General features: G+C 51.6%; 1 protein-coding gene across 1 annotated transcript in view; it reads left to right on the top strand.

Annotated features, from left to right (window-relative positions):
- Window positions 1-14909, top strand: part of LOC115126331 (sorting nexin-30-like) — a 66377-nt gene that overhangs the window by 9236 nt on the left and 42232 nt on the right. Inside the window, exon 2 of the mRNA XM_065017156.1 lies at window positions 9626-9814. Coding sequence (XP_064873228.1) covers window positions 9626-9814 — 189 coding nt within the window. The remainder of the gene's footprint in view (window positions 1-9625; window positions 9815-14909) is intronic.

The following is a 14909-nucleotide window of genomic DNA, read 5'->3' as shown; positions in this document are numbered from 1 at the left end:
GGAGGCTATATACAGGGTGTTACGGTACAGAGTCAATGTGGAGGCTATATACAGGGTGTTACGGTACAGAGTCAATGTGGAGGCTATATACAGGGGGCACCGGTACAGAGTCAATGTGGAGGCTATATACAGTGGGTACCAGTACAGAGTCAATGTGGAGGCTATATACAGGGGGTACCGGTACAGAGTCAATGTGGAGGCTATATACAGGGGGTACCGGTACAGAGTCAATGTGGAGGCTGTATACAGGATGTTACGGTACAGAGTCAATGCGGAGGCTATATACAGGGTGTTATGGTACAGAGTCAATGTGGAGGCTATATACAGGGGGTACCAGTACAGAGTCAATGTGGAGGCTATATACAGGGAGTTATGGTACAGAGTCAATGTGGAGACTATATACAGGGGGTACTGGTACAGAGTCAATGTGGAGGTTATATACAGGGGTACTGGTACAGAGTCAATGTGGAGGCTATATACAGGGGGTACCGGTACAGAGTCAATGTGGAGGCTATATACAGGGGGTACCGGTACAGAGTCAATGTGGAGACTATATACAGGGGGTACCGGTACAGAGTCAATGTGGAGGCTATATACAGGGTGTTACGGTACAGAGTCAATGTGGAGGCTATATACAGGGGGTACCAGTACAGAGTCAATGTGGAGGCTATATACAGGGAGTTATGGTACAGAGTCAATGTGGAGGCTATATACAGGGGGTACCGGTACAGAGTCAATGTGGAGGCTATATACAGGGGGTACCGGTACAGAGTCAATGTGGAGGCTATATACAGGGAGTTATGGTACAGAGTCAATGTGGAGGTTATATACAGGGGGTACCGGTACAGAGTCAATGTGGAGGTTATATACAGGGGGTACCGGTACAGTGTCAATGTGGAGGCTATATACAGGGGGTACCGGTACAGAGTCAATGTGGAGGCTATATACAGGGGTACTGGTACAGAGTCAATATGGAGGTTATATACAGGGTGTTACGGTACAGAGTCAATGTGGAGGCTATATACAGGGTGTTACGGTACAGAGTCAATGTGGAGGCTGTATACAGGGTATTACGGTACAGAGTCAATGTGGAGGCTATATACAGGGGGTACCGGTACAGAGTCAATGTGGAGGCTATATACAGGGGGTACCGGTACAGAGTCAATATGGAGGCTATATACAGGGGGTACCGGTACAGAGTCAATGTGGAGGCTATATACAGGGGGTACCGGTACAGAGTCAATGTGGAGGCTATATACAGGGGGTACCGGTACAGAGTCAATGTGGAGGCTATATACAGGGGGTACCGGTACAGAGTCAATGTGGAGGCTATATACAGGGGGTACCGGTACAGAGTCAATGTGGAGGCTATATACAGGGGGTACCGGTACAGAGTCAATGTGGAGGTTATATACAGGGGGTACCGGTACAGAGTCAATGTGGAGGCTATATACAGGGGGTACCGGTACAGAGTCAATGTGGAGGCTATATACAGGGGGTAGCAGTACAGAGTCAATGAGCGGGGGCACCGGTTAGTCGAGGTAATATGTACATGTAGGTAGAGTTAAAGTGACTAATAACAGAGAGTAGCAGCAGTGTAAAAGAGGGGTCTGGGTACAGAGAGTAGCAGAGGGGTCTGGGTACAGAGAGTAGTAGCAGTGTAAAAGAGGGGTCTGGGTACAGAGAGTAGTAGCAGTGTAAAAGAGGGGTCTGGGTACAGAGAGTAGTAGCAGTGTAAAAGAGGGGTCTGGGTACAGAGAGTAGTAGCAGTGTAAAAGAGGGGTCTGGGTACAGAGAGTAGTAGCAGTGTAAAAGAGGGGTCTGGGTACAGAGAGTAGTAGCAGTGTAAAAGAGGGGTCTGGGTACAGAGAGTAGTAGCAGTGTAAAAGAGGGGTCTGGGTACAGAGAGTAGTAGCAGTGTAAAAGAGGGGTCTGGGTACAGAGAGTAGCAGCAGTGTAAATGAGGGGTCTGGGTACAGAGAGTAGCAGCAGTGTAAATGAGGGGTCTGGGTAGCCCTTTGATTAGCTGTTCAGGAGTCATGGCTTGGTGGTAGAAGCTGAGACTTATCCTAGACTAAAAAGCATTTTCAATAGAGATTGTCCATTGATTAAGCTTTTTAGTCCAGGGATAGACCTTAGTCCGTGTCCTGCAAACCTCCCCATAATCTTGGTTGAAGCATTCCTGGCGTTCCACAGTGTAATGCATTACTAATGCTGCCTCCTAGGTCTCGAGGAATTAGGCCGTAGCTGGCGTTCCACAGTGTAATGCATTACTAATGCTGCCTCCTAGGTCTCGAGGAATTAGGCTGTAGCTGGCGTTCCACAGTGTAATGCATTACTAATGCTGCCTCCTAGGTCTCGAGGAATTAGGCCGTAGCTGGCGTTCCACAGTGTAATGCATTACTAATGCTGCCTCCTAGGTCTCGAGGAATTAGGCCGTAGCTGGCGTTCCACAGTGTAATGCATTACTAATGCTGCCTCCTAGGTCTCGAGGAATTAGGCTGTAGCTGGCGTTCCACAGTGTAATGCATTACTAATTCTGCCTCCTAGGTCTCGAGGAATTAGGCTGTAGCTGGCGTTCCACAGTGTAATGCATTACTAATGCTGCCTCCTAGGTCTCGAGGAATTAGGCTGTAGCTGGCGTTCCACAGTGTAATGCATTACTAATGCTGCCTCCTAGGTCTCGAGGAATTAGGCCGTAGCTGGCGTTCCACAGTGTAATGCATTACTAATGCTGCCTCCTAGGTCTCGAGGAATTAGGCTGTAGCTGGCGTTCCACAGTGTAATGCATTACTAATGCTGCCTCCTAGGTCTCGAGGAATTAGGCTGTAGCTGGCGTTCCACAGTGTAATGCATTACTAACGCTGCCTCCTAGGTCTCGAGGAATTAGGCTGTTTTAAACCATCTTTCCATAAATCACTGGACTGACCTTAAAGAAATCCCTTCAAGAATGTGTTCATTTGTTATCATAGTTTAGCGTCATAGTTTGGGTACAATAAGGAGCTTGCTTCCTGTGCTCATCAACTCAATAGGCCATTCTTTCTTTGCCTTATGATCTGAATATACAACAGAACCCCAATATAAATGAATACACAGTGACGGGCTGAATCCCAACTGGCATCCTCTTACCTATTTAATGCTCTGTTTTGACCAAGGCCCATCGGGTTCTGTTTTGACCAAGGCCCATCGGGTTCTGTTTTGACCAAGGCCCATCGGGTTCTGTTTTGACCAAGGCCCATCGGGTTCTGTTTTGACCAAGGCCCATCGGGTTCTGTTTTGACCAAGGCCCATAGGGTTCTGTTTTGACCAAGGCCCATAGGGTTCTTTTTTGACCAAGGCCCATAGGGTTCTGTTTTGACCAAGGCCCATCGGGTTCTGTTTTGACCAAGGCCCATCGGGTTCTGTTTTGACCAAGGCCCATCGGGTTCTGTTTTGACCAAGGCCCATCGGGTTCTGTTTTGACCAAGGCCCATCGGGTTCTGTTTTGACCAAGGCCCATCGGGTTCTGTTTTGACCAAGGCCCATCGGGTTCTGTTTTGACCAAGGCCCATCGGGTTCTGTTTTGACCAAGGCCCATCGGGTTCTGTTTTGACCAAGGCCCATCGGGTTCTGTTTTGACCAAGGCCCATAGGGTTCTGTTTTGACCAAGGCCCATAGGGTTCTTTTTTGACCAAGGCCCATAGGGCTCTGTTTTGACCAAGGCCCATAGGGTTCTGTTTTGACCAAGGCCCATAGGGTTCTGTTTTGACCAAGGCCCATCGGGTTCTGTTTTGACCAAGGCCCATAGGGTTCTGTTTTGACCAAGGCCCATAGGGTTCTGTTTTGACCAAGGCCCATAGGGCTCTGTTTTGACCAAGGCCCACAGGGCTCTGTTTTGAAAATTGTTGATCGACCAATTGGACAACATATTAAAAAGTGTATTTATCCATATATTGACACATCCTATGTGTTTAAAAAAAATCAGCTATATGCCACGAGCTTGTCTGATGCTTTAAGCACAGTGTTTGATTAAGTCATTAAGACACAAATGACTCGAGGGAGCACAGCTGCCTTTTAAACTTTAAAAAATTGCCTATTACCTCCAATTCCCTCTGTAGAATAAAAAAACAAACAATTTAGTTCACATCACCTCGTTCTCTCTACAGCTCCACCAGTCTGTCTCCATCACCTCATTCTCTCTACAGCTCCACTAGTCTGTCTCCATCACCTCGTTCTCTCAACAGCTCCACTAGTCTGTCTCCATCACCTCGTTCTCTCAACAGCTCCACCAGTTTGTCTCCATCACCTCGTTCTCTCTACAGCTCCACCAGTCTGTCTCCATCACCTCGTTCTCTCTACAGCTCCACCAGTCTGTCTCCATCACCTCGTTCTCTCTACAGCTCCACCTGTCTGTCTCCATCACCTCGTTCTCTCTACAGCTCCACCAGTCTGTCTCCATCACCTCGTTCTCTCTACAGCTCCACTAGTCTGTCTCCATCACCTCGTTCTCTCTACAGCTCCACCTGTCTGTCTCCATCACCTCGTTCTCTCTACAGCTCCACCAGTCTGTCTGTCTCCATCACCTCGTTCTCTCTACAGCTCCACCAGTCTGTCTGTCTCCATCACCTCGTTCTCTCTACAGCTCCACCAGTCTGTCTGTCTCCATCACCTCGTTCTCTCTACAGCTCCACCAGTCTGTCTCCATCACCTCGTTCTCTCTACAGCTCCACCAGTCTGTCTGTCTCCATCACCTCGTTCTCTCTACAGCTCCACCAGTCTGTCTGTCTCCATCACCTCGTTCTCTCTACAGCTCCACCAGTCTGTCTCCATCACCTCGTTCTCTCTACAGCTCCTCCAGTCTGTCTCCATCACCTCGTTCTCTCTACAGCTCCACCAGTCTGTCTCCATCACCTTGTTCTCTCTACAGCTCCACCAGTCTGTCTCCATCACCTTGTTCTCTCTACAGCTCCACCAGTCTGCCTGTCTCCATCACCTCGTTCTCTCTACAGCTCCACCAGTCTGTCTCCATCACCTCGTTCTCTCTACAGCTCCACCAGTCAGTCTGTCTCCATCACCTCGTTCTCTCTACAGCTCCACCAGTCTGTCTGTCTCCATCACCTCGTTCTCTCTACAGCTCCACCAGTCTGTCTCCATCACTCACCTTGTTCTCTCTACAGCTCCACCAGTCTGTCTCCATCACCTTGTTCTCTCTACAGCTCCACCAGTTTGTCTCCATCACCTTGTTCTCTCTACAGCTCCACCAGTCTGTCTGTCTCCATCACCTCGTTCTCTCTACAGCTCCACCAGTCTGTCTGTCTCCATCACCTCGTTCTCTCTACAGCTCCACCAGTTTTGCTCCATCACCTTGTTCTCTCTACAGCTCCACCAGTTTGTCTCCATCACCTCGTTCTCTCTACAGCTCCACCAGTTTGTCTCCATCACCTCGTTCTCTCTACAGCTCCACCAGTCAGTCTGTCTCCATCACCTCGTTCTCTCTACAGCTCCACCAGTTTGTCTCCATCACCTCGTTCTCTCTACAGCTCCACCAGTCAGTCTGTCTCCATCACCTCGTTCTCTCTACAGCTCCACCAGTTTGTCTCCATCACATCGTTCTCTCTACAGCTCCACCAGTCTGTCTCCATCACCTCGTTCTCTCTACAGCTCCACCAGTCTGTCTGTCTCCATCACCTCGTTCTCTCTACAGCTCCACCAGTCTGTCTGTCTCAATCACCTCGTTCTCTCTACAGCTCCACCAGTCTCTCCATCACCTCGTTCTCTCTACAGCTCCTCCAGTTTGTCTCCATCACCTCGTTCTCTCTACAGCTCCACCAGTCTGTCTCCATCACCTCGTTCTCTCTACAGCTCCTCCAGTCTGTCTCCATCACCTCGTTCTCTCTACAGCTCCACCAGTCTGTCTGTCTCCATCACCTCGTTCTCTCTACAGCTCCACTAGTCTGTCTCCATCACCTCGTTCTCTCTACAGCTCCACCAGTCTGTCTGTCTCCATCACCTCGTTCTCTCTACAGCTCCTCCAGTCTGTCTCCATCACCTCGTTCTTTCTACAGCTCCACCAGTCTGTCTCCATCACCTCGGTTCAAACGGTGCATGTTGTTTCTTTCCTCTAAGCCATCATTGTTTTGCTCTCAAATGCTGAGTACTCATTGGCTATTGGCAGCAGTCCCTGCCCAATCATGTTGTAGCCCTGTTCATACTACAAGATGCACGACCACCATTTCTGACGTCCCAGAAATTTCAACAGATCCATAGATGACACAATCTCAGTCTCCGACAGGGTTCTGGTGGCATATCCTTCCGATAGCGTTCCAGACACTGGTCAAATCTATGCCACGGTACATTGATGCTGTTCTGGCGTCTCGGGGCGGCACAACGCCCTATTAACACACTTTATGTTGGTGTTTCCTTTATTTAGGCAGTTACCTGGAGACGAGAATGTGTGACAAATGTCCTGTGATTTAACATGGAGCCATTGACGTTTTAACCACTGAACCTGAGGGGACTCCTAGATGGGGACTCCTAGATGGGGACTCCTAGATGGGGACTCCTAGATGGGCACCCCTAGATGCTAGATGGGGACTCCTAGATGGGGACCCCTAGATGGGCACCCCTAGATGCTAGATGGGGACCCCTAGATGGGGACCCCTAGCTGGGGACTCCTAGATGGGGACTCCTAGATGGGGACTCCTAGATGGGGACTCCTAGATGGGGACTCCTAGATGGGGACCCCTATATGGGGACCCCTAGATGGGGACCCCTAGATGGGGACCCCTAGATGGGGTCCCCTAGATGCTAGATGGGGACTCCTAGATGGGGACTCCTAGATGGGGACCCCTAGATGGGGTCCCCTAGATGCTAGATGGGGACTCCTAGATGGGGACCCCTAGATGGGGACCCCTAGATGGGGTCCCCTAGATGCTAGATGGGGACTCCTAGATGGGGACCCCTAGATAGGCACGCCTAGATGCTAGATGGGGACTCCTAGATGGGGACCCCTAGATGGGGACCCCTAGCTGGGGACCCCTAGATGGGGAATCCTAGATGGGGACTCCTAGATGGGGACTCCTAGATGGGGACTCCTAGCTGGGGACCCCTAGCTGGGGACCCCTAGATGGGGACTCCTAGATGGGGACTCCTAGATGGGGACTCCTAGATGGGGACCCCTAGATGGGGACCCCTAGATGCTAGATGGGGACTCCTAGATGGGGACTCCTAGATGGGGACTCCTAGATGGGGACTCCTAGATGGGGACTCCTAGATGGGGACCCCTAGATGGGGACCCCTAGATGCTAGATGGGGACTCCTAGATGGGGACTCCTAGATGCTAGATGGGGACTCCTAGATGCTAGATGGGGACTAGAGAGTTGAAAGACTTTGTCCTGCTAGGCCTGACTAGCAGCTGTTTGAAATGTTCTACTGACATGGCAGTGTACCTCCTGGGGGGTTCTTATATTTTTCCTGGGTATCATTTGTTAGTTTTTTAACATCAGTGTTTAACTTCGGCTAACACTGTTATTGTCTGTTTAGGAAAGAGCACTTCATGACACAAGCCCAACTCACACAGCTGGCTGGGCAGGCTACCAGGAAAGTTTGGTCAGTGTTTTCCACCAGCAGCAGTAGCAGCTCCTTTTAAATGAGGTTGTCTTTTAGGGCCTTATATTACAAAACTCTCTCTCCTCCCCACCACTATTACAATGTTGGTTTGATGTCCTGATACAGTTGTAATACCTAACAACACAGTACAGTCATGTGATCTGTTATTAGATTACATGTAGAGTACCAGTCATGTGATCTGTTATTACATGTAGAGTACCAGTCATGTGATCTGTTATTAGCTGTAGAGGACCAGTCATGTGATCTGTTATTAGCTGTAGAGTACCAGTCATGTGATCTGTTATTAGCTGTAGAGGACCAGTCATGTGATCTGTTATTAGATTACATGTAGAGGACCAGTCATGTGATCTGTTATTAGCTGTAGAGTACCAGTCATGTGATCTGTTATTAGATGTAGAGTACCAGTCATGTGATCTGTTATTACATGTAGAGTACCAGTCATGTGATCTGTTATTAGATGTAGAGTACCAGTCATGTGATCTGTTATTAGCTGTAGAGTACCAGTCATGTGATCTGTTATTAGATTACATGTAGAGGACCAGTCATGTGATCTGTTATTAGCTGTAGAGTACCAGTCATGTGATCTGTTATTAGCTGTAGAGGACCAGTCATGTGATATGTTATTAGATTACATGTAGAGGACCAGTCATGTGATCTGTTATTAGATGTAGAGGACCAGTCATGTGATATGTTATTAGATTACATGTAGAGGACCAGTCATGTGATCTGTTATTAGCTGTAGAGTACCAGTCATGTGATCTGTTATTAGCTGTAGAGGACCAGTCATGTGATATGTTATTAGATTACATGTAGAGGACCAGTCATGTGATCTGTTATTAGCTGTAGAGGACCAGTCATGTGATCTGTTATTAGCTGTAGAGTACCAGTCATGTGATCTGTTATTACATGTACAGGACCAGTCATGTGATCTGTTATTAGATGTAGAGTACCAGTCATGTGATCTGTTATTAGCTGTAGAGTACCAGTCATGTGATCTGTTATTAGCTGTAGAGTACCAGTCATGTGATCTGTTATTACATGTAGAGTACCAGTCATGTGATCTGTTATTAGCTGTAGAGTACCAGTCATGTGATCTGTTATTAGCTGTAGAGTACCAGTCATGTGATCTGTTATTAGATTACATGTAGAGGACCAGTCATGTGATCTGTTATTAGCTGTAGAGTACCAGTCATGTGATCTGTTATTAGCTGTAGAGTACCAGTCATGTGATCTGTTATTAGATTACATGTAGAGGACCAGTCATGTGATCTGTTATTAGCTGTAGAGTACCAGTCATGTGATCTGTTATTAGATTACATGTAGAGTACCAGTCATGTGATCTGTTATTAGATTACATGTAGAGTACCAGTCATGTGATCTGTTATTAGCTGTAGAGTACCAGTCATGTGATCTGTTATTAGCTGTAGAGTACCAGTCATGTGATCTGTTATTAGCTGTAGAGTACCAGTCATGTGATCTGTTATTAGATTACATGTAGAGTACCAGTCATGTGATCTGTTATTAGCTGTAGAGTACCAGTCATGTGATCTGTTATTAGCTGTAGAGTACCAGTCATGTGATCTGTTATTACATGTAGAGTACCAGTCATGTGATCTGTTATTAGATTACATGTAGAGTACCAGTCATGTGATCTGTTATTAGATTACATGTAGAGTACCAGTCATGTGATCTGTTATTAGATTACATGTAGAGTACCAGTCATGTGATCTGTTATTAGCTGTAGAGTACCAGTCATGTGATCTGTTATTAGATGTAGAGTACCAGTCATGTGATCTGTTATTAGCTGTAGAGTACCAGTCATGTGATCTGTTATTAGCTGTAGAGTACCAGTCATGTCTGTAGTGTAGTGTATGTTGGGTGGTATTCTCTGGTTAGAAGTAGTGCACTATGTTGGGTGGTATTCTCTGGTTAGAAGTCGTGCACTATGTTGGGTGGTATTTAGGACACATCCAACTACTTAAGTTGTTTCTATGGTCTTCATGTTTCCTGCTTCTAGGACCAAATTCTGCCCAATGGGACGCCGGTAGAGACATCTAGTCCCTCCTCCTCGTCCTCCCTCCTGAACCGGCTGCAGCTGGATGACGACCTGGATGGAGAAACACGTGACCTCTTCGTCACCGTCGACGACCCGAAGAAACACGTCTCCACCATGGAGACCTACATCACCTACAGAGTGGTCACTAAGGTGGGTAGGGTCCTCTCGCATGCTCGCTGTCTCTCAGCTTCATGGAGAGTCAATGTGTCTGTGGAGAAGCTGTCTGTTACCCTCTGGAGGACACGTGATGCTGAAGGACCTCAGATCTGGAATGTGGATGGAGGACACGTGATGCTGAAGGACTTCAGATCTGGAAAATACAACCTGGATGGGAAAACACAGTATCTGCCCCAACCCTTTCAACCATAAAGCTTTGATGCTGTTAGAATTCTGTTGTTATTCTGTCATCAAATAGACCAACTTAGAGGCTGGAGCAACACAATGTTCTCGTCTCTCCCTTCTCGCTCATCCCCCTCTTCACCTCTCCTCACCCGTCTTCACCCCTCTTCACCTCTCCTCACCCCTCTTCACCTCTCCTCACCCCTCTTCACCTCTCCTCACCCCTCTTCACCTCTCCTCACCCCTCTTCACCCCTCTTCACCTCTCCTCACCCCTCTTCACCTCTCCTCACCCCTCTTCACCTCTCTTCATCTCTCCTCACCTCTCCTCACCCCTCTTCACCCCTCTTCTCTCTTCACCCCTCTTCTCCTCTCTTCACCCCCTCTTCACCTCTCCTCACCCCTCTTCACCTCTCCTCACCCTCTTCTCCTCTCCTCTCCTCACCCCTCTTCTCCTCTCCTCACCCCTCTTCACCTCTCCTCACCCCTCTTCACCTCTCCTCACCCCTCTTCATCTCTCCTCACCCCTCTTCACCTCTCCTCACCCCTCTTCTCCTCTCCTCACCCCTCTTCTCCTCTCCTCACCCCTCTTCTCCTCTCCTCACCCCTCTTCACCTCTCCTCACCTCTCTTCACCTCTCCTCACCCCTCTTCACCTCTCCTCACCCCTCTTCACCCCTCTTCACCTCTCCTCACCCCTCTTCACCTCTCCTCACCCCTCTTCACCTCTCCTCACCCCTCTTCACCTCTCCTCACCCCTCTTCACCTCTCCTCACCCCTCTTCACCCCTCTTCACCCCTCTTCACCTCTCCTCACCCCTCTTCACCTCTCCTCACCCCTCTTCTCCTCTCTTCACCCCTCTTCTCCTCTCTTCACCCCTCTTCACCTCTCCTCACCCCTCTTCACCTCTCCTCACCCCTCTTCACCTCTCTTCACCTCTCCTCACCCCTCTTCACCCCTCTTCACCTCTCCTCCCCCTCTTCACCTCTCTTCACCTCTCCTCACCCCTCTTCACCTCTCCTCACCCCTCTTCACCTCTCCTCACCCCTCTTCACCTCTCTTCATCTCTCCTCACCTCTCCTCACCCGTCTTCACCCCTCCTCTCCTCTCCTCACCCCTCCTCACCCCCTCTTCACCTCTCCTCACCCCTCCTCACCCCTCTTCACCCCTCTTCACCCCTCTTCACCTCTCCTCACCCCTCTTCACCTCTCCTCACCCCTCTTCACCTCTCCTCACCCCTCTTCACCTCTCCTCACCCCTCTTCACCTCTCCTCACCCCTCTTCACCTCTCCTCACCCCTCTTCACCTCTCCTCACCCTCTTCTCCCCTCTTCACGCCTCTTCACGCCTCTTCACCCCTCTTCACCCCTCCTCACCCCTCCTCACCTCTCCTCACCTCTCTTCACCTCTCTTCACCTCTCCTCACCCCTCTTCACCTCTCCTCACCCCTCTTCACCTCTCCTCACCCTCTTCACCTCTCCTCACCTCTCTTCACCTCTCCTCACCCCTCTTCACCTCTCCTCACCCCTCTTCACCTCTCCTCACCCCTCTTCACCTCTCCTCACCCCTCTTCACCTCTCCTCACCCCTCTTCACCTCTCCTCACCCTCTTCACCTCTCCTCACCCCTCTTCACCTCTCCTCACCCCTCTTCACCCCTCCTCACCCCTCTTCACCTCTCCTCACCCCTCTTCACCTCTCCTCACCCCTCTTCACCTCTCCTCACCCCTCCTCACCCCTCTTCACCTCTCTTCACCCCTCTTCACCCCTCCTCACCCCTCTTCACCTCTCCTCACCCCTCCTCACCCCTCCTCACCCCTCTTCACCCCTCTTCACCTCTCCTCACCCCCTCTTCACCTCTCCTCACCCCTCTTCACCTCTCCTCACCCCTCTTCACCTCTCCTCACCCCTCCTCACCCCTCTTCACCTCTCCTCACCTCTCTTCACCCCTCTTCACCTCTCCTCACCCCTCTTCACCTCTCCTCACCTCTCCTCACCCCTCTTCACCTCTCCTCACCCCTCTTCACCTCTCTTCACCTCTCCTCACCCCTCTTCACCCCTCTTCACCTCTCCTCACCCCTCTTCACCTCTCCTCACCTCTCCTCACCCCTCTTCACCTCTCCTCACCCCTCTTCACCCCTCCTCACCCCTCTTCACCCCTCTTCACCCCTCTTCACCCCTCTTCACCTCTCCTCACCCCTCCTCACCTCTCTTCACCCCTCTTCACCCCTCTTCACCTCTCCTCTCCTCACCTCTCCCCCTCTTCACCTCTCCTCACCCCTCCTCACCCCTCTTCACCTCTCTTCACCCCTCTTCACCTCTCCTCTCCTCACCTCTCCTCACCCCTCTTCACCTCTCCTCTCCCTCTTCACCCCTCTTCACCTCTCCTCACCCCTCTTCACCTCTCCTCACCCCTCTTCACCTCTCCTCACCCCTCCTCACCCCTCTTCACCTCTCCTCACCTCTCCTCACCCCCTCCTCACCCCTCTTCACCCCTCCTCACCCCTCTTCATCTCTCCTCACCCCTCTTCATCTCTCCTCACCCCTCCTCACCCCTCTTCATCTCTCTTCACCTCTCCTCACCCCTCTTCACCTCTCCTCACCCCTCTTCACCTCTCCTCACCCCTCTTCTCCTCTCCTCACCCTCTTCACCTCTCCTCACCCCTCTTCACCTCTCCTCACCCCTCTTCACCTCTCCTCACCCCTCTTCACCTCTCCTCACCCGTCTTCACCTCTCCTCACCCCTCCTCACCCCTCTTCACCCCTCCTCACCCCTCTTCACCTCTCCTCACCCCTCTTCACCTCTCCTCACCCCTCTTCACCTCTCCTCACCCCTCTTCACCCCTCTTCACCTCTCTTCACCTCTCCTCACCCCTCTTCACTTCTCCTCACCCCTCTTCACCCCTCTTCACCTCTCCTCACCCCTCTTCACCTCTCCTCACCCCTCTTCACCTCTCCTCACCCCTCTTCACCCCTCTTCACCTCTCCTCACCCTTCTTCACCTCTCCTCTCCTCACCTCTCCTCACCTCTCCTCACCCCTCCTCACCCCTCTTCATCTCTCCTCACCCCTCTTCATCTCTCCTCACCCCTCCTCACCCCTCTTCATCTCTCTTCACCTCTCCTCACCCCCTCTTCACCTCTCCTCACCCCTCCTCACCCCTCTTCATCTCTCTTCACCTCTCCTCACCCCCCTCTTCACCTCTCCTCACCCCTCTTCACCTCTCCTCACCCCCTCTTCACCTCTCCTCACCCCTCTTCACCTCTCCTCACCCCTCTTCACCCCCTCTTCACCTCTCCTCACCCCTCTTCACCTTTCCTCACCCCCTCTTCACCTCTCTTCACCCCTCTTCACCTCTCCTCACCCCTCTTCACCTCTCCTCACCCCTCTTCTCCTCTCCTCACCCCTCTTCTCCTCTCTTCACCTCTCCTCACCTCTCCTCACCGCTCTTCACCTCTCCTCACCCCTCTTCTCCTCTCCTCACCCCTCTTCACCTCTCCTCACCCGTCTTCACCTCTCCTCACCCGTCTTCACCTCTCCTCACCCCTCCTCACCCCCTCTTCACCTCTCCTCACCCCTCTTCACCCCTCCTCACCCCTCTTCACCCCTCCTCACCCCTCTTCACCTCTCCTCACCCCTCTTCACCCCTCTTCACCTCTCTTCACCTCTCCTCACCCCTCTTCACTTCTCCTCACCCCTCTTCACCTCTCCTCACCCCCTCTTCACCTCTCCTCACCCCTCTTCACCTCTCCTCACCCCTCTTCACCTCTCCTCACCCCTCTTCACCTCTCTTCACCCTCTTCACCTCTCCTCACCCCTCTTCACCTCTCCTCACCCCTCTTCACCTCTCCTCACCCCTCTTCACCTCTCCACCTCTCCTCACCCCTCTTCACCTCTCCTCACCCCTCTTCACCTCTCCTCACCTCTCCTCACCTCTCCTCACCCCTCCTCACCCCTCTTCATCTCTCTTCACCTCTCCTCACCCCTCTTCACCCCTCCTCACCCCTCTTCATCTCTCTTCACCTCTCCTCACCCCTCTTCACCTCTCCTCACCCCTCTTCACCTCTCCTCACCCCTCTTCACCTCTCCTCACCCCTCTTCACCCCTCTTCACCTCTCCTCACCCCTCTTCACCCCTCTTCACCTCTCCTCACCCCTCTTCACCTCTCCTCACCCCTCTTCTCCTCTCCTCACCCCTCTTCTCCTCTCTTCACCTCTCCTCACCCTCTTCACCTCTCCTCACCCCCTCTTCTCCTCTCCTCACCCCTCTTCACCTCTCCTCACCCCTCTTCTCCTCTCCTCACCCCTCTTCACCTCTCTCCTCACCCCTCTTCACCTCTCCTCACCCCTCTTTCTCCTCTCCTCACCCCTCTTCACCTCTCCTCACCCCTCTTCACCTCTCCTCACCCCTCTTCACCCCTCTTCACCCCTCTTCACCTCTCCTCACCTCTCCTCACCCCTCTTCACCTCTCCTCACCCCTCTTCTCCTCTCCTCACCCCTCTTCACCTCTCCTCACCCCTCTTCACCTCTCTTCACCCCTCTTCACCTCTCCTCACCCCTCTTCACCTCTCCTCACCCCTCTTCACCCCTCTTCACCCCTCTTCACCCCTCTTCACCCCTCTTCACCTCTCTTCACCCCTCTTCACCTCTCCTCACCCCTCTTCACCTCTCCTCACCCCTCTTCACCCCTCTTCACCTCTCTTCACCCCTCTTCACCTCTCCTCACCCCTCTTCACCTCTCTTCACCTCTCCTCACCCCTCTTCACCTCTCTTCACCTCTCCTCACCCCTCTTCACCCCTCTTCACCTCTCCTCACCCCTCTTCACCCCTCTTCACCTCTCCTCACCCCTCTTCACCTCTCCTCACCCCTCTTCACCCCTCTTCACCCCTCTTCACCTCTCCTCACCCCTCT

This window comes from Oncorhynchus nerka, linkage group LG4 (genome assembly GCF_034236695.1).
Source record: "Oncorhynchus nerka isolate Pitt River linkage group LG4, Oner_Uvic_2.0, whole genome shotgun sequence".
Lineage (NCBI taxonomy): Eukaryota > Metazoa > Chordata > Actinopteri > Salmoniformes > Salmonidae > Oncorhynchus > Oncorhynchus nerka.
Note: the sequence above shows the minus strand (reverse complement) of the source record. Positions and strands in the feature narration are given on the sequence as shown.